This window comes from Bos taurus, chromosome 9 (genome assembly GCF_002263795.3).
Source record: "Bos taurus isolate L1 Dominette 01449 registration number 42190680 breed Hereford chromosome 9, ARS-UCD2.0, whole genome shotgun sequence".
NCBI lineage: Eukaryota > Metazoa > Chordata > Mammalia > Artiodactyla > Bovidae > Bos > Bos taurus.
Genome location: NC_037336.1, coordinates 14,754,600 through 14,776,806, shown reverse-complemented (window position 1 = coordinate 14,776,806; position 22,207 = coordinate 14,754,600). Strand labels below are relative to the sequence as shown.

Below are 22,207 nucleotides of genomic sequence, written 5' to 3'. Positions count from 1 at the left end.
GGAAAACAAAACAAAACAAAACCTGGCCAAATAAAAACCCCAGCTGGAAGAGACATTTAGTTGACTTAGGGATAAGATGATCTCTGAATTAGCCATCACCCAGGCAGGATGAAGTCATGTGGGGCCTGGTAAGGCCCTTCACCCGGGATGCTAAGCAGGTCCGGCCTCCAGGCAAACAGGACCCTCTTTAAACTTCAACTCGCTCTCAGTGCCCTGATTGAACTGCGGCAGATGAACTTGACTTCTTCCACTGCTCCACAATAGGGCCCATTCTCTGCTCGGCTGGGCCCTGTGGTTATTAAGGCAGAGCGGGTCGGGTCCTGGCCCCGGTCCAGGCTCCAGTTCTAACATGGTTCCAGGCCCGCCCGGACCCGGTTCTGATGCGGTCACTGTTTCCTCCGGCAGATCCCTTCATGTGGCTGTGAGCCCCGAGGCGGAGCATGCGGATCAGGCTTCCCCCAGCGCTCGCCGCCCTGGGCGCGGCCCTGCTCCTGTCTTCCATCGAGGCAGAAGGTAAAAGTCTTTTCCCTCCTTCTCTCCGTGACAAGGTAGAAGTCTAGAAAGGAAAAAAAAAAAAAAAAGGCAAACCTTCCTTGCCACTGTTGCTCGATCTGTTTCCCCTGCACTTCGTCTGTTTTCTCCCGGGGTTTCTCTGCTTCGGAGAAACGCCCCCTCCTCTGAGGTTCGTCCACCTCCCAGCTCTCAGGTCCAGCTCTTTTCCGTCTTCCGCTTCCTCCGTTCCGTGCAGTGCTGTGTGCTCTCCTTGCGCTTGTCTCTGCGGTGTGCTGTCCACACCGACACCGCCGCTGCCGCCTTCGGAGCGAGGACCAGCCGTCCGGGAGGGGGCGACGGCTGCACCCGGCTCTACGGACCGGACGCCCCGAGGGTGGTACCCAGGAGCCCCGGAGCGCCCGGCGCGCTCGCTCGTGCGCGTGGCTGGGGGAGCCCCTGGCTCGGGGCCGCGGCCTCGGTGACAGCACCAAATAAAAGACTCCAACAGCGCCGGCTCTGCGCCTCTGTGTGTTTTGTGGGGAGTCCGGTCGGCGAGGCGGGCGGTGCGGGCACGTGAGCAGCCAGATCGCCCCGGGAGTGGGTGGTCGGTAGCAATCCGGGACCCGGGGTGTGTTGGCAGTGGCCGGGGTCGGGGGTCGCTGCTGTCCCTGTTTGGTTCGCTGCGCCCCGGGACGCCTGGCCCAAGCCCAGACCCAGCCCCTCGCGCACAGGTTGGGTCTGGGCCAAGGTTCTTAACCCAGGGAGCTGGTGGGAGCCTGGCAAACTGGGCATCACCTCCCCCAACACTCCTTCCCCCAGCATCATCCCTGGGCGCTGAGTCTTCTGAGCCTCAGAGATGGGCTCAGGGCCCAAGGGTCTGGAAAAACTCTATAGGCTCCACCCCTTAGGAAATGAAGGACTTCTGCTAGGTTTTCAACCTTATTTCATCCTTACTGTTGTGTGCATTTGATGCCTTCGTCTGTCAGTACTGGTGGAACAAACCCAGTAGGGGCTTCTGTGTTTCCTCAGTTATCATGGGAGATCTGACACACTAAATTTATTTTTCTGCAAGGTAAATGGGGTACTATCATAAAGACAACTTAAAAATATGCTCTTTTTTTTTTTTTTCCAGTGAAGAAATGCTCCTGATGGAGTTAAGGGAAAAAAGCAATATTTCTGGGTGGGGCAGTGTGGAAGTTGGGGGTGGGGTTCAGAGGGTGAGGGTAATTTAGAGTTTGTGGGGAAGTAGAAGGGTTTCAAGACAGCACTGAGATTTTCCAAAAACTTTCTGTTGTGTTCAATCCTCTGGTTCAAGACCGCAAGTACCAAAAGTTAAGATTAGGAAAAGCAGAGTCTTCAAAATGTACAGCATGTTCAGAAAAGTAAGGGAAACTTGCTGGCTCTGCTTATCTGATGAATACTTCATGAATGTAGAGGCTTTTCAGAGAGGCCTCTGTGAAGTAATATTCAGATGAGAGTGCTTTTAATGTTCCATTCTATGTCGTTGTTAGGAAGGAATTTCACTGGAGGAACTTCTGGAAGCCCCACTCAAGATATTTTTAGATAATTCACTCAAGTGGCCTATTTATTGCTCATTAAGAAAATAGTTATTTGAAAATCAGAAAAAGTTGTGAATTCTTAGGACAAGAATTGGATTGGAAATGATGTAAGTGGGAAAAAATCAGTTCTCAATTGGATAATAGATAGTTAGCAAAGTGCAGTTGAAAAGAGCATTTTGCTATCTACATTACTGATTATTTCCGTATTTCTCATAATTTATCTTTTAAGTTTGTATTTATTTCCACATGGTATAGCTCTTTGTTTTGCTTTCTTAAGCTGTTTCTCTTCTTGTCTCTCATCTGCTTAGGTCAGCATTTAATAATGATATTTTAATAAGATTTTTTATTTGAAGGGGACCTCATTCTCCGGTTTGGCACTGTCAAATAGAAATATATTGTGAGCCACAAATGCAAGCCACACATGCAACTTAAAATATTCTGATTGTGATATTAAAAAGGGAAAAAGAAACAGGAGAAATTAGTCTTTGCAACATTTCACTTAAGCTAATATATCCACTGTATTGCCATTTTAACATGTAATCAATATAAAAATTATTAGTGAGATATTTTGCATTTTTTGTATTAAGTCTTTGAAACTGGGTGTGTATTTTACACTTGCAGTGTATTTCATCCAGACTGGCCACATTTCAAGTGCTTGATAGCCACATGTGGCTTGTGGCTCCAGTGGTGGACGGGACTGGTCCAGTGTTAATTACCAACTAAGTGGCCCCACGAGGTTGGGAAGGGCTAACAAAATTTGTAGCCAAGGCGTTTCTGGGGACAATGGGCAGCAAACAGAAGTTCTCTGAATCATTTCTGTTGATACATTTCAAAACTTCAACTGGCAGCCCTGCTTCTTGAGATGTCATTTTGACCTTAATTCTAAAATAGCCATTGTAACTTTTCTTTCTCTTTTCCAACTTGTACTCTTGTCTTCATACTATTTTCCAGTCAATTTCTACTTAATTTTTTTTTATGTGTGGAAAGTTCCATACCTTTAATTAAAAGATTTTGGCATTCACTTTTTGCATTTATCCTTTTTTTAAAATATAGGGAGTACCACCTTTATTATGTTGTTTTATTCTATGTATTTATACAAGGAACTTTATTTTTCATAATTAGTATTTTCTCCCGTAGAAATAAGAGTGAAATGATTTTTTCTTTTATTTATTTTTGATTTTTTTCTTTTAATAATTTTTAGCTGCCGCATAGACTTTATTTCTAACCCTAACCTTATAACTTGGCCAGCTCTCTGTAAGATCTAAAATGTGTGAGTTATTTTTGGTTCCTATATCATAGTGCACATTAATTGCCATTTAGAAAATTTAACACTTAACATGTAAAGGTCAATGGCCAGTGTTCCCTGAGAATTAGACACCTTTCTAATTAATCTAAATTTGAGGTGATCGTATGTTTTATGAAAAACAGTTGTAATTTTAGTAACTCTGATTTGTAGTTCATAATATATAATGAAATATTGGGTATTTTTAATTCATAACTGAGTAGAGGCTATAAGCTTTAATTACCTTGTGTCTAGGTTAAGAGGCAGGTTAATGCGTATTTCTATAATCCTGTGTCTAACTTGCAACAGAAATTTCAAACCAGATGGGAATGTGTAGTCATCTATTCTAGTTTTCTCATTCTCCGAGTGAGAAAATGAGGACCAGAGAGGCTGAAGGGCTCAGTTAACAAACGTGATGCCTAGGGGCAAGGCGCAGGCAAGACCCAGGTCTTCTAGGCCAGCGCCGTGCTAATTTGCTCCCATTGAGCTGCTTTCTCGCTTGACAGTGGGTCAACCCAGCCAGTTTAATGAAAGAATGCATTTTGTAATCTGCACAGAATAATTTATTACTTGTCTGAAACATGAACTTTTCAACTGCTTATTTTTGGTATCTTATAAACACAAATGAAATAAATATCTGTATCATGGCAAAGGTCATTTAATTTATACTAGCTTTGGACAGAAAATAAAAATTAGCACCTACTGAATATAGTAAAACTGCACTTTGCTCGCTTCTCAAAGTTTCTACCATTAAAGTAGTACCCTTCTCAGTATTGCTATCACAAAATTTAGACTAAAGGTCAACAAGGTGGGCTGCTGCTGCCCTTCAGCAGTTTTAACGTAGTGTCTGCTGCTTCAGGTCAATTTCCTTGCAAGGTTGGTGGTACCTGGTTCATCAAGATGATATTTTAGCAGTTTGTTCTTGGTTTTCCTTATCTTTAATACACTTCATACATTTACCAAATCTTATTACACTAATCTCCTTCCACCTGTCCATCCATCCTTGCACTGATGTTAAACTCTTAGACATATCTTCCTTTTGAGTGCCATAATGAATAACAATATTTTGTAAACACTATATATCAAGATAGACACTTTGGTTTTAAAAGTGCTTAAACAAGTTGTAAAGTTAATATACCAAACTTTATCTGTATCTGAATTGGAGATGTCTGAATAGAACATATTTATTGTTGATGAGGCATGAAATAAAGGTTTTTCATAGAGTAAGTAAAATACTTATGTATATTTTAATAGCCAAATTCATATCAATATTGGTTTCTAAAGTTAATCTTTCATGCAAATATTTATTTAATAAGCCAGTATGATAGAAAACTGTATGTTCTAGAGTCAGACTATGGGGGTCCAAGTTTTGCTGCTTGTTTGCTGCTGTGTTAACCCTTCTGAATTTCACTGATTCATCTGTGAATCAGATAATAAGGCCACTCTGCTGGGTGATCATGAGAGGAGAGAGAGACAATATATAAAGTGACCAACTCTCTGCCTGTCATAGAAAAGACACTCAGCAAACACTAGCTATTATTATCATTGCTAAAAAGTCCTAAATCTTGCCAATTTATGTAAAAAGATATATCAGAATGTAGCTTTGATAGCATAGCCTTTTGATAACAAAGAGCATTATTCATAAATATGAACTTAAACTGCTAGTGTTATGAATACTTAAAACTCTAGTTTCTTCACTATCAGTATTCAGTTTTATGAATATATTAATATACCTGATTGCTACCTTATTCATTTATAATTACACTTCTATTTATCTTCATTCCCGTTCATATTCTATACAACTATGACTGTTTGCAATCACAATCCCTATGTAGATAGTTTTAGAAATATTCTGGCATCTGCATTCACTGTTTATAATGATGCAAAGGCAGTTGTGAATTACTTTTATATAAAATAGAAGACTTTTGAAGTTAATGAAAATGTATTTTGCATTGATTCAAGTCAACAGGGGTCCACACTCACACCTGCTTTATTATGTTTTTTTCATGAAAAAACAAACAAAATGCATAGAATGGCAAGCCTAAAAGATTTTGCAGGTGATAAAAGTGGCAAGAAGAAAAGTGCGAAGGGCTGTCTGTTATACACATGCTGGTCAACCATCCTTTATTACTTTTGATCCCCAAGTACCACATCTGAGTTTCTATGAACACCTTAAAATCCAATTGTTAAAGACTTTTCCCAACAGTCAATTTTTCAGTTTTTCTGGAATCCTGGTCATTTGGAAATCAACAAGGTGGGCTGCTGCTGCCCTTCAGCAGTTTTAACCTAGTGTCTGCTGCTTCAGGTCAATTTCCTTGCAAGGTTGGTGGTACTGTTTTTCCATGTACTGATTTTTCAAAAGCATGCTCAGGCCAGTTGCGTCTGCCTTTGCATTAAATTTGTCCTGAGCCATTGCTACTGAAATAATATTTTATAATGATATTCTTAATACCTATTGTCCTATTAACATCTGTTGCATGCTTGTTATACTAAGTGATGGCTATCGGGAAACCTCGCAATACGGTTACAGACAGCAGAATGTTGAATAATTAAACTATGCATGTAGATTAATAGTCTAATCTCACTGCCTGTGTATGGATAGTAGGAAAATAACATCCATTCCATTACTAGTGTATACAGTAGAAATCAAAAGCCATCTCCTACAGTTGGAAACAGCAGTTCCTTAAAGCAAATGTTTGCTTAATTTGTATCATTTCCATTAAAATGTGCTATTAATATTACATAAATCCCTAACCCCAGTTAAATTCTATGACTCATGTCTCCAAGCTACTACTACAGTTCAATTGACCTTTAGGAAAACCTAAAAGGAGATTGTAATCTCTCAAAACAGAAAATTCTGACTCACAAGGAATACGTTCAATCTTAAAATGAAGAAGAATATGGCTGAAAGTCATTTTATTGTGTTGACCTGCTTCAAGAGTAATCATTTTGAATGCATCGACCATGCACTGACAGTGAGTCAGTACAATGCTGCATGATGAGGCATGAACATTGAAGGGAGAATATCATTATAAAATATTTCTGGAACGTCTTTGTGTAATGACTACTGTACATGGAGGCTTTCATTCATTGTGGGAAACTAAAAACCAGTCAACATTTCATTGACATGTGCATGATGCTGAACAGTTTTGTATGTAAACTATTGCTTTCTGTACTTTTCAATTATTCCTGTCATTGACTTCTCCAAGATTTATGCGGTCATGTCTTCAGATTGCTTTACTAGTTTCTTTAAGTTCTGTAAATAAATGTCCATAAATATACATTGATGTTGTCTTTTCATAATTAACCATTGTTTTTGTAAAAGGACCATACTGGCATTTTAAGTTAAAATGCCACTTCTAGTATGGAATATACCTGCTGCAAAGGAAAATAAGTGTTGGTTTACACCTTGCAAACATACAGCAAATTGGTGTAAACAGGCAGAATATTAATTTTATAAACACTTGTATATCATTCTTTATATATTTATAAATGATTGACATCCCTTATGACTTTTTTTGAGTATTGGTCTATTTGAATACAAATATACATTTAAATGTATATTTTCTTGTGAAACACAACAGTGCTAAATTTCCCAACAGTGTTTCTTCCTTTTTATTAAAATACATTCCTCATCTCTGCCACAGACTGAGAATTATCAAACAAAAATTAATAACAAGGCACTGATGCAGAGAATGAACCAAAATATCATTGATTCTTTCCATATTATGAAAAAAAAGTATTATGTCAGTGTTCTAACTTAACTTCTGTGGTTGTAAGCAGGTTGTGATTTGGCATGCTTATTCAAAATGCACTCAGCATGTATTGAAATTTCCTTAATTGTTATGTGAATTGTTTGCATATGTGGTTATTATATGTGATTTCATTGTACCTGTATGTACTTGTATCCAAATTTGTTTCTATTATGCTTGATTTTGCTGGCCATTCTTGGATGACCTAGCAACTCAAGAATCCAAAGCGTTTTGTGCTGTCTTCTGTAATATGTATACTCTCTGATGTTTTGTCACACCGTGTCAGCTTTTAATTTTATTCTTGTCCAACAAGATATCTTTTATATTTGTTGGAAACAAATTTATGCAAAGACAATTTTAGTAAGCTTTGCTCAACACAATTCTTTATTAATTAAATTGACTATTTTGTGACATTGGAAAATGTAACATGCCAACTCTCTCTTTTTGCAGTTGAACCACCTTCAGACTTGAATTTTAAAATTATAGATGAAAATACTGTTCATATGTCATGGGCAATACCACCTGATCCAATTGTGGGTTTCAAAATAACAGTGGACCCTACAACGGGTAAGTTTTGGGATGCTGGGATTTTCGGACAGAGACATCCAAGATGATATAATCTGATCCTTCCCCCACCTTCTGCTTCATTATGAGGAAGCCAAGATTTAGAAAACCAGAGGGGTTTACCTAATGTCACAAGATATTTGGTGGCCTCAGGTCTCCAGGTTTCCGGCTCAGGACCCACTATTATATTTTTATAGTGTTAGCTTTATTAACTTGGTTTGCTGTGTAAAGCTGTTAGACTCTATCCCTTGATCAGAATATTGCTGGTAATCTTTGATTTTATAAACTAGAACGATGACGGCTTGACATTCTTCTTGAATCACTTAATCTGTCCAACACTTCAAGTGACAAGTGATGAAGTGAGGTGTTACACTTTGCCCAGTGTCCTGCATACTTCAATGCTCAGGACACAGTGTTCTGGGATCGTGGTTAGCTGCCATGATGGAAGACAAGGATTTACTGGGTAAATTCTGTAGATCCTAAGGCTAAGAGTCAGTATCCTTGATGTTGCTTGAGTAGGGAGAACCAATCTCTCTTGACTAACTTTTATTTCTAACATGGAATGGGAATAAAACCATTTTTATGAGCACTGGCCAAGTGGTAGGAAGGGGTCTTGATTGGCTGATAGAAGAGATAGATGATGTCAACATAACTTATCACCAGAGCTGTGTTTGCATGCTTATGGCCTTTAAAAATGCCAATGATTTTAAATGCTGATTTATCAGGGGATTGAGAAACTGTTATCTGTTTTCAATATGACCCAAGAGCTTAAAAAGGGATCAGGCGTTTACTTTTTCTTCCTTGAATCTTTTCTTCCCAAATATATTTGCAGTTAACTATTTCATTGATTGCAAAGCCAAAAAGCAGCTGAAAGAGTTCATCTGGTTTCCAGATGTTGGAAATGACTGACTGTAGAAACGAACACTGGGACCATCCATACCCACAGAGCCCTGGGGTCTTATTTTGCCACGGTGGGCCTTGGTTGGTTCTGCAATGCTCCACATATTAACTTGGAGCATTTCTCAGGGTTCTGTCACACTTGTTGCCTTTTTTGATTATTTATGTTTTGATGAAAATTAATATGGTGAAAAATTTTAAAAGTCATTTAGTCTCTAACAACTACTGTTTCCTGTTGAATTGAGCATTAACATAATCTAAAAGGAAATACATAATTGCCAGCATGTAAGGAAATGCTCAGTATGCTGTACTTCGAAATATTTGATAGTTAAGTCAGTTCAGAGGACCATGGTTACCCTTCAGAGTATGCCCCACTCACTGGAATATGGAGGATACATCTCTCCTATAAAAGTGAATGCTGTTTCCCAGTAGACATTCATTTTAGCCAATGGGGTTTGTTGTCTTTGAGTTGATTTTTAGCCCTTCATTTTCTTTTGGTACTCTCCGATACATAATTTAAAATTAAATTATCTTCTGCTTTATATCTCACTTATAAAAATTTTGTTATCTACCATTAGTATTCAAAAACAATGAAATTTTTTTTTATATTCTGATATATCTTTAATCTAGAGGCATACTTGAGTCCTCAAACAAATATGGAATATGATTGTAACAGGTAAAGGCAATGCCGGTTCATTTATTGAATTTCTAGAATTCAAAGTGTTAGTTTTGGAGGACAGTAAAAAATAATGCTTGGGCATTTTGAGAAAAATGTGTATTTTGAATTTTTAGGTTTTGAGTATATCTGGGAATTACATTATATTGTATTACGTTATATGTGAAAAAAGATTTGTTGCATTGATATTTTCCTTTCTATATTTCCAGATGGGCCCACTAAAGAATTTACCCTTTCAGCTAGTACCACTGAAACTTTATTAACAGAGCTTATACCTGAAATAGAGTATGTGGTGACAATCACTTCATATGATGAAGTAGAAGAAAGTGTACCAGTTATAGGCCAATTAACAAGTAAGCACACATATAAAGTACTTTTATACCTTAAATTTTGCAGAAGGTTTCTCTTTCAAATTTAATTTGTTGTTATGCAGTTAATTTACATCAGCATTAACTGTTCTTGCTCTGATCCTAGTTATTAGTAGATGTGAATAATGTACTCACATTTATAAGCTTGGTCTCTGCAAGCAGCAGGAATGTTATGAATGAAAACTATTAAAAAGCGTTAGACTTTGCCAAGCTACAGAGTTTTTATCTCTTTTTGAAATATATCTAAAGCCTCACTGAAAATAATTTATTTGCAAGGGAATGCTTATTTGGCTGTATTCTCTGACAAGCTGGGAATACACCATACACTTGAAGGACAATACACTTACTTTCTTCTTAGGAAGTATTTTTATGGGTTCATTTCCCTTTGTAATAATCAAGTTTTGATTCAGTTCAAACAGGTGGCCCGACAAAGCCAGGGGAGAAGAAACCTGGAAAAACAGAGATACAAAGTAAGCATTTTCCTTAATATTTTATGTGGTTTTGCAGAAGTAAGTTATAAATGTAATATATAAAGGAGATGTTCCAATTCGATCCATAGTTTGATCTCACTCCTATATTAATTTCTGTAAGTTTTATCTACAAGTATAGGCAGTGTAATAGTAATGTACGGCTAAGTGGTTATAACACCCACATTCTTACTTTCTAACCATTCTAGGGACTAAATATTCTTTTTACTGGGGGTGTATTAAATGTGTGTATGTTCAAGTTTCCCTGCAGTATTCTGGCAGTAGGTGAAAAACAAAGCTCATCACTGGACTTAAATTGTAGAAACAGATGGTAGCTTAGGGACACATGGGAAATAGAAGGTTGGACCACAAGGGAGATGCCCTCGTGGTGTCTTTAGCAATTCCATTGCCGTGAAAATTGCTGTATATATTCTGGTCATCTCTAGGGTGTTTATGTGGGCTTACTTGGTGTGACTCTAAACATTTCCAGAGTCTCTGTAGGATGTCTCTGATGAATTGATGCATTTGTAATCAAATGAAAGCAATTTTATGGTCTGGTTTTGTGGTTTCTAGGCCCTTTTTATCCTACACTGCTCTGACTTACTGGGATAAAGCCTTAAGTGGTTGGACTTCTGATTTTGCCACCTTATAAATGGGATTTATGACTCGGGATAACAATAAAAATATTGTGAACACAAAGTTCCCTTTATCTGGAATTTTCCCCTCCAGATCACTGTTTATAATTCTTTATAATGTCTAATAATCTGAAGTGAAGTTTATAGCATGCAGTTACAATGCAAATATTTTCCCTGAATCATCAATATTTATTCTAAAGCAAAGTATTATTCCAAACATTGACTTTCAATAGACTTACGTTGGCCCATTAAATAGTATGCAAAAATTATTTAGGCAGGCAACTTGTATTGGCTTGCAAATTTTTCCAGGACCCTTTCCTTCTTTTCTGAGCCAAATACTTCTCTTATTATCCACCAACTGACTGCAGGGACAAAAATATCTTCAGAAAATTTACTCAGCTTTGCCTTATGAATACAGATTTTCGTAAAAACCAACCTGTTTCCCACTCACCAACTGACCACAGAGAGAAGAAAAAATATGTTTGATTACAAACACCAATTGTTGCATTTTTGGGGATTTAAAGATACCACATGTGTTTTTACTTTTGAGTTAAAATATTTTCCCTGCCTTTTCTTTAGTGAAAGTAGATTTAGTTGTGAAATTTAAATGCATTGATGATTTGCATTGAATGTGCAAATGCATTGAAAATATTATGGGTATTTTGCATTATATTTATGATATATTTATGATATTTATGGTACTTCTGTTAAGATTTCATTAACCCTCTGGGCTAACCAGCTGCCAACTTTAGACCATTACATTGTAAAGTGCAGGAGAATGTTAAAAGATTTGCTTTTTTCTTCAGCTCTATTGCATTTGCTTAAATGGCACAGCAATTGTTCTGTAATTTTACAAAAATATTTATTTGACTGCACCAGATCTTAGTTGCCTCATATGGGATCTAGTCCCCTTATCAGAGATGGAACCTAGGCCCCCTGCATCGGTAACGCAGGGTCTTAACCACTGGACCACTTGGGAAGTTCCTGTTTTGTATTTATTGATCTGAAAGTACCAAGAATGAAAACACTTCGCTTATATTTCTTTTGTATGTCTCCTAGATATTTTATATAATTTTTACTTGGAGAAAAGAGTGAGGATATAGTTATAAAAATAGATAAGTCAATAGCACAAATGCTTGGGTCATAGGCTCTTGGAGAATCGGTCATATATCTTTTCATCTTGTCTTGCACAATGTCTTCTATGACATTTTAAAGACATAGTTGCAGAAATGCATGTTCATGAAGGTACTGAAAATACTTCTGTGTGTGTGTTAAGTTGCTTCAGTCATGTCTGACTCTCTGTGACCCAATGGACTGTAGCCCGCCAGACCAGGCAAGAATACTGAAGTGGGTTGCCATGCCCTCCTCCAGGGGATCTTCCCAACCCAGGGATTGAACCCATGTCTCTTATGTCTCCTGCCTTAGCAGGCGGGTTCTTTACAGTGCCATCTGGGAACCTGCCTGAAAATGTGTGCCAATAAAATTTTGTGTTCTTTTGTGCATGTCAGTTGTGGGGGAAGAACAATATGAAATGTTCTAATAAACGAAATGATTTTAGGAGCCAACATTTTTGCAATGTTAGTTTGTATTCTTTAATGCTAGATAGATTTAATAGCATGTCATTTAAAAAACGTATCACATATATTTCAGAATGTTCTGTCAGTGCCTGGACTGATTTAGTTTTTCTTGTGGATGGCTCATGGAGTGTGGGAAGAAACAATTTCAAGTACATCTTAGACTTCATTGCTGCTCTCGTGTCTGCTTTTGACATTGGGGAAGAGAAGACAAGGGTTGGAGTTGTTCAGTACAGCTCTGACACCAGGACGGAATTTAACTTAAATCAGTACTACCAACAGGAAGAGCTGCTTGCTGCAATTAAAAAAATCCCATACAAAGGTGGCAACACAATGACAGGTATTTTTTTTTTTTTTTTTTTTACAAATTTTGGTATTGTTTAAGATAAATGAAGTGTCTGTGTGGGAAAGGAATGATGGGTTGCACAAATGATCATATGTTAAATAATTTTGAAAGTAATCTCGCACTTTTTGATTTTAGTAAAATTGTATAGTGTGGAGTGACTGAATGTATCTCTTTTTCATTTCAGGGGAAGCCATTGATTACTTAATTAAAAATACCTTCACGGAATCTGCTGGGGCAAGAGTTGGCTTTCCCAAAGTGGCAATTATTATTACAGATGGCAAATCCCAGGACGAAGTGGAAATTCCAGCAAGAGAGCTTCGAAATATTGGGGTTGAAGTTTTCTCTTTGGGTAGGTCGTGTTTGCTGAAGTGTTTTCTTTTTAGAACTACTTTACTAGTTCATGGTCAGAAGATGAAGGCTTGATTCCTCAAAAAGGATCCTTCCTCAAGGAAGGAAAACAAGGTTTACTGCATCTTATAGTGTAGTGTTAATCCAAATAATTTTTGAGTAAAATTTTGATTGTCTATTTCTTCATGTAACTCCTCCCTTCTTTAAAAAAACTTTTTTATTGGTGTAGTTTCAGGTGAATAGTAAAGGGATTCAGCCATACATGTACATGTATCCATTCTCCCCCAAATTTCCCTTCCATCCAGTCTGCCGTATAATTGAGCAGAGTTCCATGTATCATACAGGAGGTCCCCATGTCCCCCCTTTTTAAAAAAGGCATTAAAGCTGCATATGTATTAAGTAAGGCGATATTCACATTCCTTGTCAATCCTCTGCTTTTCAAAGAATTCTGGGCCAGTGGTTCTCATAAAGGTCCTCCTTGTATTATCATTAAGTGTTTTATATGTATTTCCTCTATTATGTAACACTTCAAGAATTCAGAGGGCTCCAGCTCATTCAGGACTCTGGAAGAAAAAAGTATTATCTTCCCAGATGGCAGCAGGGACAAATGATGGCGTGGTTGGCATGAGAGCCTAGTCTGTTTTACCAACCACTCATTTGCCTCTGTGGCCACATTATGTGAAATGAGAAAATGTCATTCAACCGTTTTTGTCCTTTCAACAGTTGCACATTCGTTAGGAAACAAAGCAATTCAGTTTATGACTGAATAAGGATTTGCAAATGTCTTCACTTGGGAAAGACTAAGAAAGCAAGGAACTTCCTTGATCTGACCCACTTCCCTTTTCAAAGATCCTGTGTGTGTGTATGTGTTAGTTGCTCAGTCGGGAACTACTCTTTGTGACTCAGTGGACTGTAGCCCACCAGGCCCCTCTGACCATGCGATTCTCTGAGCAAGAATACTGGAGTGGGTTGTCATTCCCTTCTCCAGGGGACCTTCCCGACCCAGGATCGAACCTGGGTCTCCTGCATTGCAGGTGGATTCTTTAATGTTTGAGCCACGTTGAAGGGAAGCCCCTTCAAATATCCTACTCCCTTTTTTTGAAACTTTATTTTGTATCGGGGCATTGCTGATTAACAATGTTATGATAATTTCAGGTGAATAGTAAAGGGATTCAACCATACACATACATGTATCCATTCTCCCCCAAACTCCCCTTCCATCCAGGCTGCCATATAACATTGAGCAGGGTTCCATGTACCATACAGGAGGTCCCCATTGGTTATCCTTGTCCCTTCTCTTTTAAAGGCATTAAAGCTGCAGATGCAAAAGAACTCAAACAAATTGCCTCCACACCTTCACTCAATCATGTTTTCAATGTGGCCAACTTCGATGCAATTGTGGATATTCAGAATGAGATCATCTCCCAGGTGTGCTCAGGTGTGGATGAACAGCTCGGGGAACTGGTCAGTGGAGAAGAAGGTGAGTGAATTGTTGGGGGTTCCCATGTGTTCCCCTTTTCCATTATTTGAGAGCATTTATGGGTTTACAAACGGGGGGACATTTAGCTTAGTACTCTGCAACTTAAACTCATCACAGCGCTGTTTCTATTCGGTGGCAAAGTTTTCTATCACCATAAACTGCGTAGTGTTTTCAGAGCTCTTAAGAATATTTCAAAGAGCAGTCAGTTTGATCCTCCCACTTTTGCACAATGTTCCCATTTATCAGTCATTGCTTTTAAACACATGGGAGAGAGAAAAAACATTTCATAAAGATCCTTTGGGGCGTTAAAAAATCACAGTTTCCATGATTGTTCTCCTCTCAGCCTGAGAATTGACAACTGATTAAAGATAAGTTCTAAATAACTCCATCTTCAATCATGTAGACTCTTTCATCTCCAAACCCCAAGCATTTTGGCAGTGTTCATGGGCTGTAATTCAGTTTCAGAACTCCTTCTTATTACCTCATGGGCTCTGAATCTCTTTCTTTGTTTCACTGCCTAATGTCTGATTTTTTGCTCTATATTGTTACAAAATCCACCCCGGTCTGACTTTCCCCTGCTCATCTTCTCCTACTCAGTCTTTTAAAACATTTGAGTTTTCATCCTCACTAGGGTGCATGTGTGAGGTTAGGCCAACTTTGGTCCTGCCCCTGTTCGCACTCTCTCTGGCAGGAGGCACGGGCTTCATCCCAGGTGGCCACAGTCTTAACTTTGGGGTCTCCTCTCTGTCGCTGGCGATTGCCTGCGACTTCTGTCCCCTCACTGTCTGCATCAGTCCGAGGCTTTGCCCAGGCTTCCAGGTGGCGCATCCGTTCCTGTCCTCCCATTATTTCTCATTTCTTTAGGCATCATTTTTATGGACTATGTCTGATTGCCTTTCAGAGAAGACAGTGAGTGACCCTGTGCATGTTTTATCAACCACTGTCTCAGGCTGACTTATAAAAACGTAGAACCATATCTTCTGGGAGATAGATTCCATTGACAGATCTAAAACTTCGAAGATTTGGTCTGAAATAGCTTAAGATACTTTGTTATTAGCTAAGTACATGACTATGTTCTACATCGACTAAGGATAGAACATTTTTAGATGATCAGTATTTGCTTATCAATCTGCATGTTGTACACCGTGGTTTCACCTCTGTTTGGTGGCATTCTGAACATAGCTGAACTTTTTCTTCTAAACCCTGAATGAAGTGGAAATACAATTATTTAAAATTACAAGAATCTATCATTTAAGAACGGCCGACTTCTTATCTTTCTTGGCATATTATAAAGTATCTTTAAAGTATTACATTATTATGCTTAAAGTTTTATGAAAAGGGAAGAAATTTCTAAAGTATTGAATAAGTCATTGATTTAACAAATATTTATCAAGTTCCTCCTTTGGTACCTGAATAAAGGCCATGACACGCAGGCGTGCTAAGTTGCTTCAGTTATGTCCAACTGTTTGTGACTCCATGGACTGTAGCCCTCCAGGCTCCTCAGTCCATGGGATTCTCCAGGCAAGAATACTGGAGTGGATTGCCCTGCCCTCCTCCAGGGAAAGGGCCCATGAATGTAATACCAAAAAACCAAAATGGAAAATCTTGGCCCCAGAAATGAATTAGGCATCTGATATCCTATTATGAATTTTTTCAAGGATTTCTTTGCCCTAAACTTCTCATCTCCTGGATTAAAATTCAGGTGCTGAATCTCTGGTTTGGGGGTACAAGTGGAAGTGGGTGTCTGTGACTGGGAACTTTTCCTGATAGGTGCATGTGACGTGTGTGTGTGTGTGCTCAGTTGCTTCGGTCGTGTCTGACTCTTTGCAACCCTATGGACTGTAGCCTGCCAGGCTGTTCTATCCATGGGATTCTCCAGGCAAGAATACTGGAGTGGGATGTGATGCCCTCCTCCAGGGGATCTTCCCAACCCAGGGATCGAACTTGCGTCTCTTAAGATCCTGTGTTGGCAGGTGGGTTCTTTTACTACTCGTGCCACCTGGGAAGCCCTTTTCCTGATACAATCATGATACAACCATTGAATAAGGAAAACTGAGGTGTAACAGTAAAAACCTCATTAATGGGGTTGCATCTCACTGTTTTTAATCACTCTTCTGCTTGTTGTTTTGTAGTTGTTGAACCTCCTTCAAATTTGATTGCCACGGAAGTCTCGTCGAAATACGTTAAGCTAAGCTGGAGTCCATCTCCTAGCGCAGTGACTGGCTATAAAGTTCTCCTTATACCCATGACCACGGGAAGCCGACAGCACGCTCTGAGTGTGGGGCCTCAGACGACCACGCTCAGCGTCCGTGACCTCTCAGCAGACACGGAATACCAGATCAGCGTTTCTGCCATGAAGGGACTGACATCCAGTGAGCCCGTTTCAATAATGGAGAAGACTCAACCAATGAAAGTTCAAGTGGGTGAGTTAATAGGGTGTGAAGTATGTGGAGGTCCATTTGATAGTATACCTTTCTGGTTCAGACTTACTTTTAAACAAAACAGTTGCGACAAGTTTCTTTTAAAGAAGCCTGCTTACTAAGAAAATCAGATGTCTTTGGCCCTCTATATGCATGGGTTCCATATCCACAGATTCAACCACCTGTGTTGTCTGACGTTGGTTGAACCCGCAGATGTAGAAATCTGTGAATCTGGAGGGCCAGCCTCCCTGTGCTGTTTTATAGAGTGGACTTGAGCATCCACAGAGTTTGGAATGGGAAAGGAGGTTCTGGAACCACTCCCATCCCCAGGATGCAGAGAAGCTGCTGTATTTATATTTTTATGATTAATTAATATTTGTTTATAAATTTATTTCATGTGATTAATGTTTGAACTTTAATGGGCTTTCTTTCTTTTTTACAGAATGTTCACGTGGTGTGGATATAAAAGCCGATATTGTGTTTTTGGTTGATGGTTCCTATAGCATTGGGATTGCAAACTTTGTTAAAGTTAGGGCCTTTTTGGAAGTTCTTGTAAAAAGTTTTGAGATTTCACCAAATAGGGTACAGATAAGTCTTGTCCAGTACAGCCGGGATCCTCATACTGAATTCACATTGAAAAAATTCACCAAAGTTGAAGATATAATTGAAGCAATAAACACTTTCCCGTACCGAGGAGGGTCTACCAACACTGGGAAAGCAATGACTTATGTCAGAGAGAAAATATTTGTGCCGAGCAAGGGTTCAAGAAGCAATGTCCCGAAGGTCATGATTCTTATCACAGATGGAAAATCTTCAGATGCTTTCAGAGACCCGGCTATAAAACTGAGGAATTCAGATGTTGAAATCTTTGCGGTTGGTGTGAAGGATGCTGTTCGCTCAGAGCTAGAAGCCATCGCCTCTCCTCCTGCCGAGACCCATGTGTTCACCGTGGAAGATTTTGATGCTTTTCAGAGGATATCTTTTGAACTCACACAGTCTATCTGTCTTAGAATTGAACAAGAATTGGCAGCCATAAAGAAAAAAGGTTAGTAGGCTCTCTAAAGTAAAAGTTATCCCTTCATGAACAAAGCATTTTTGGTTCTAAAATAGAGGATAATCTGCTTTGTCAATTCTATCTGTAGGAAAAAGTAACTTTCCTGTATTATTGAAAAGTGCTGAGCTTAGCTCATTTACCTCTGAGACATGGCTTTCTCCTGGCTATGGGTCAGATGTTTATTGGTGAAAAAGCTGTTTATCTTCAGAGTCATACAGGACTAGGAACCAGCTTTGTCAACGCCCATTTGTCATGTCCAATTAAATAACTGTGCATTGAGTGTCTGGAGGGCTGAACTAGTTCCTTTGAATCAAAGGTAACTGGAGTATAGTCCTGGATCATTGAAATCTTTTTCCTGGACCATTTTTGGGCATCATTCCTGACAAATGAATTCCCTATTCTCTTCTCTTCATTTGCTCAAATTCTGTTTTTCAGCATTTGATTAAAAGTCCCATCTCTTGCATCAAGCTTCATACCTGTTCTAGTGCTATAATGCTGACCACTTGTAGTCATTTGGCATTCAAATAGACTACATTTTTCTTAATAACCTTGCACTCTCTTTTCACTCCATTTCATTGTATGTCCCCTAAGGATAGGGAGTTTGCCTTAAACATTGCATCTTCCTATGATTTGGTTTAATAAATATTCTTTTGTTAGGAAAACATTTTAAATTATTACTTTGAAATATCTACTTATGGTATGACAGAAATATCTGTCAAACCATTTGCTTGATGATTCATTTTAGATCTGATACTGTTTAAATATTCCAGTTGTGGGTATGACCATTCTGTTACTGCTTTGCCTTATGAAGCTGAAAACTCTAATTGAGTTTTTTTTTTAACTAGTTACTTTTACTTAAACAACATAACAGTGTTATGAATGATCAAGACAAATGGTCAAGACTGAGATCATTTGCAGGGCTGTGAGTGAGAGGCTTTCTCTCACTGGTCTTGTATGGACTACTTACTCAGTGCATTGGCCTCAGTGACCACTCTCCCAATAGAACGGAAGCCATTTCAGAAAATGCGTAGCTGTTGGGTCTGTGTTTGCTTTGTAGATTTAAAAATTTTAACTATGTCCTTCTTTTTCTCTTAACAGCTTATGTGCCTCCAAAGGATATTAATTTTTCTGAGGTGACTTCCAACAGTTTGAAAACCAGCTGGTCTCCTGCTGGAGAAAACGTTTTTTCGTACCACATCACCTACAAAGAAGCTACTGGGGATGACCAAGTGACGTTGGTGGAGCCAGCCTCGAGCACCAGTGTGGTCCTCAGCAACCTGAAACCAGAGACCCTGTACCTGGTCAATGTGACCGCGGAGTACGAGGATGGCTTCAGCATCCCCTTAGCTGGAGAGGAGACCACCGCAGAAGGTGTGAGGAGGGTTCCCCACCGTTTCCCCCAAACTAATAGTTTATCGTAGAACAGAGTCACCATGGGAAATGACCATCTGCTTTATAGTTCAGCACTGTGAATGCCCTTGTAGGATTCAGTTCCTTTAAAATATAACTACTCATAAACCTTTTTCAAAAGGGAAAAAGCTTTTAAGTGAAAGATCCTATGTTTATTTTGATGAATTTGAGGTTGAGACATAGAGAACCATTAATAATTATGGAATTAGCTCTTGAAATACTGCTTATCTAGCATTTTCTGTCCCATGTTTCAAATACTTCAGAGCTACCAAACCTCTGATGACAGATATATATTACCAGTTTTTTATCTTTTTAAAATTGTGGTAAGATAAGGCAATGGCACCTTACTCCAGTACTCTTGCCTGGAGAGTCCCATGGATGGAGGAGCCTGGTGGGCTGCAGTCCACAGGGTCCCTAAGAGTCGGACACAACTGAGTGACTTCACTTTCACTTTTCACTTACATGCATTGGAGAAGGAAATGACAACCCACTCCAGTGTTCTTGCCTGGAGAATCCCAGGGACGGAGGAGCCTGGTGGGCTGCCGTCTATGGGGTCGCACAGAGTCGGACATGACTGAAGTGACTTAGCAGCAGCACAGCAGCATACTTGTAAAAAACATTATAGCAACCCTTTTAAAGTGTGCATATCAGAGGCAATTATTACATTCATATTGTGCTAACATCACCACATTCGTCTCCAGAACTTTTTTATCTTGCAAAACTGGAACTCTCTACCTGTTAAATAACAACTTTTCATTCCCACTGCTACTCCTAAACAACTCCCCCTTCCTTCCCTGCAGCAGCCGTTCTACTTTCTGTTTCTATGAATATGATGGCCCTAGGTTCCCACGTGACTAGAATCATACAGTATTTGTCATTTTGTAACTGGCTTCTTTCACTTAGTTTAGTGTCCTCAGGGTTCATCTGTGCTCGAAGCATGTGTCAGAATGTCCTTTCTTCTATGATTGAATGATATTCCAGTGTATGTATAGACCAACTTTTCTTTATCCGTTCACCCATCAGTAAGCACTTGGATTGCTTCCATCCTTTAGCTACTGTAGATAAGCCTGCTAAAAACCTAGGTGTACAAAGTTGACCAGATGTTTTAAGTGATACTTGTTTAGATGTGTCCACTTTACTGGAAAGAGTTGAATACTTTCTGATACATTTTTCTTCATTTGATATTTACAATATTCTGAAGAACCTTGTTAGAAGACTACCACCAGATATTTACTCCTTAAGATAAATGCAGTGAATATGATAAGAGGCATCAGTTGTTCTGCATTTTTGTTGGGTATAGAAAAGGCTGAAACAGCAGCATGAGGAATTTAAGATAGTTACAAACAAAGAAGTGTTTGCTGACAGGGAAGGCATGTGCAGGTCTACTTGCTGATAAAAGCTAGAGAATCTTTGAGTTTTTCAAATATGATTGATTTTTCTTTTGTGCATGGTTCAGGTGTATTCCTTTCTGAAGGTTAGTAGACTAAATGGCCTAAGGTGTCTTCTTGTGATTTTTGTGATAGTATAACCTAGCAGGCCACACTTAGCTATTTCTGACTTTCTGCTGATTTCTCTGTAATGTCAAATTGTGGTTTGATGAGCCTGGCCTTTTTTCTTCAGCACTTTGGGGTGGAGATGGAACTTTGTCTCAAGAAGGAAATTGAAATCTAAAGAGTTTTTGAGTACAGTCAACTATATTTGTATACACTCTAATTTTTCCTCAGTGGGCTACTACAATAGAATTTGGTAATGCCTTGCAAGTTCTGTTATTTGTAGTGAAATCTGAGATTTGAACTTTCTTCTGTCAATAAGGAAGTGTCTGATTTAATATCTGTATTAAACTAGCAGTTGTTAAGCTTCTGCTATGTGTCAGATACTATGATAATTGTTTCCAAGGATTATCTCATTTCACCACCTCAATAACCCTACAAATAGTCACGTTTTTGCTTTGGCTAAGCTGAGACTCAAAATTACACGTTAATTAAATTTCAGAGCCAGTATTCAGATCCATCAGTTTTGTTTGCTTGGACTAATATAGCCTTTTTCCTTGCCATATTAAATGAATCATGGATATAGGTCTGCCAAAAATTTGCTTTCTTTTCTTGAGATATGCAGTTCCTTTTCCTCCCTGGAGTGGTCTATTGATATGTTGTACATTTAGATAAACTTCTAATTGCATGAGAGGTACATGCAGATATGCTGCATTGTGGTTTTACCCTAGTGGATTTAGTTCATCTTTCCTGACCATGTTGTCCATATGAACACTTCGCTTCTTAGACAAAAAAGTCATTAAACCACAAAACCAAGTGATGTTCTCATTTGGACTTAATGAAAATTTCATTTAAGACATAATGAAAATTTCATTTCATTTAAATTACATTGCAATTTAACTTCAAGATTTAAATTCAGCTATTAGTATTCATTATGCTTCCCTCATAGCTCAGTCGGTAAAGAATCTGCCTGCAACGCAGGAGACCCAGGTTCGATTCCTGGGTTGGGAAGATCCCCTGGGGAAGGAAATGGTAACCCACTCCAGTATTCTTGCCTGGAAAATCCCATGGACAGAGGAGCCTGGCAGGCTACCATCCATGGGGTCGCAAGAGTCGGACATGACTGAGTGACTAAACCAAGGAGTATTCATTAAGTACCTACAAATGTATTTGGTTTAATACATGTGTGGTCTAATTATTCTCAAGTCAAACGACTGTGCAGATAAAAAAGTTAACAGTGTGACTGATTGGATAAGACAGTTCAAGTGGGTGAATATGGTAGACCTCATATTACTTTCCTGTGTTAGGCATTACTTTCCTGCTTTTTTGAGAAGATCTAGTAAGAGTGAAAGCCTTGTTACTTGTACTTGAAGAAACAGATTGTCTTTATTTT

At 38.9% G+C, this 22,207-nt stretch overlaps 1 protein-coding gene across 4 annotated transcripts in view; it reads left to right on the top strand.

Moving 5' to 3' along the window:
- Positions 1 to 406: 406 nt before the first annotated feature.
- COL12A1 (collagen type XII alpha 1 chain) overlaps positions 407 to 22,207 on the top strand; it is a 115,137-nt gene continuing 93,336 nt past the window's right edge. For 2 of the 4 annotated variants that reach the window (XM_059889593.1, XM_059889594.1), the window contains exons 1-10: positions 407 to 513; positions 7,536 to 7,652; positions 9,432 to 9,575; positions 10,001 to 10,060; positions 12,343 to 12,606; positions 12,797 to 12,961; positions 14,267 to 14,440; positions 16,573 to 16,863; positions 17,303 to 17,905; positions 19,013 to 19,285. In XM_059889593.1, coding sequence (XP_059745576.1) covers positions 441 to 513; positions 7,536 to 7,652; positions 9,432 to 9,575; positions 10,001 to 10,060; positions 12,343 to 12,606; positions 12,797 to 12,961; positions 14,267 to 14,440; positions 16,573 to 16,863; positions 17,303 to 17,905; positions 19,013 to 19,285 — 2,164 coding nt within the window. In that variant the 5' untranslated portion in view covers positions 407 to 440. 4 annotated transcript variants of the gene reach the window in all.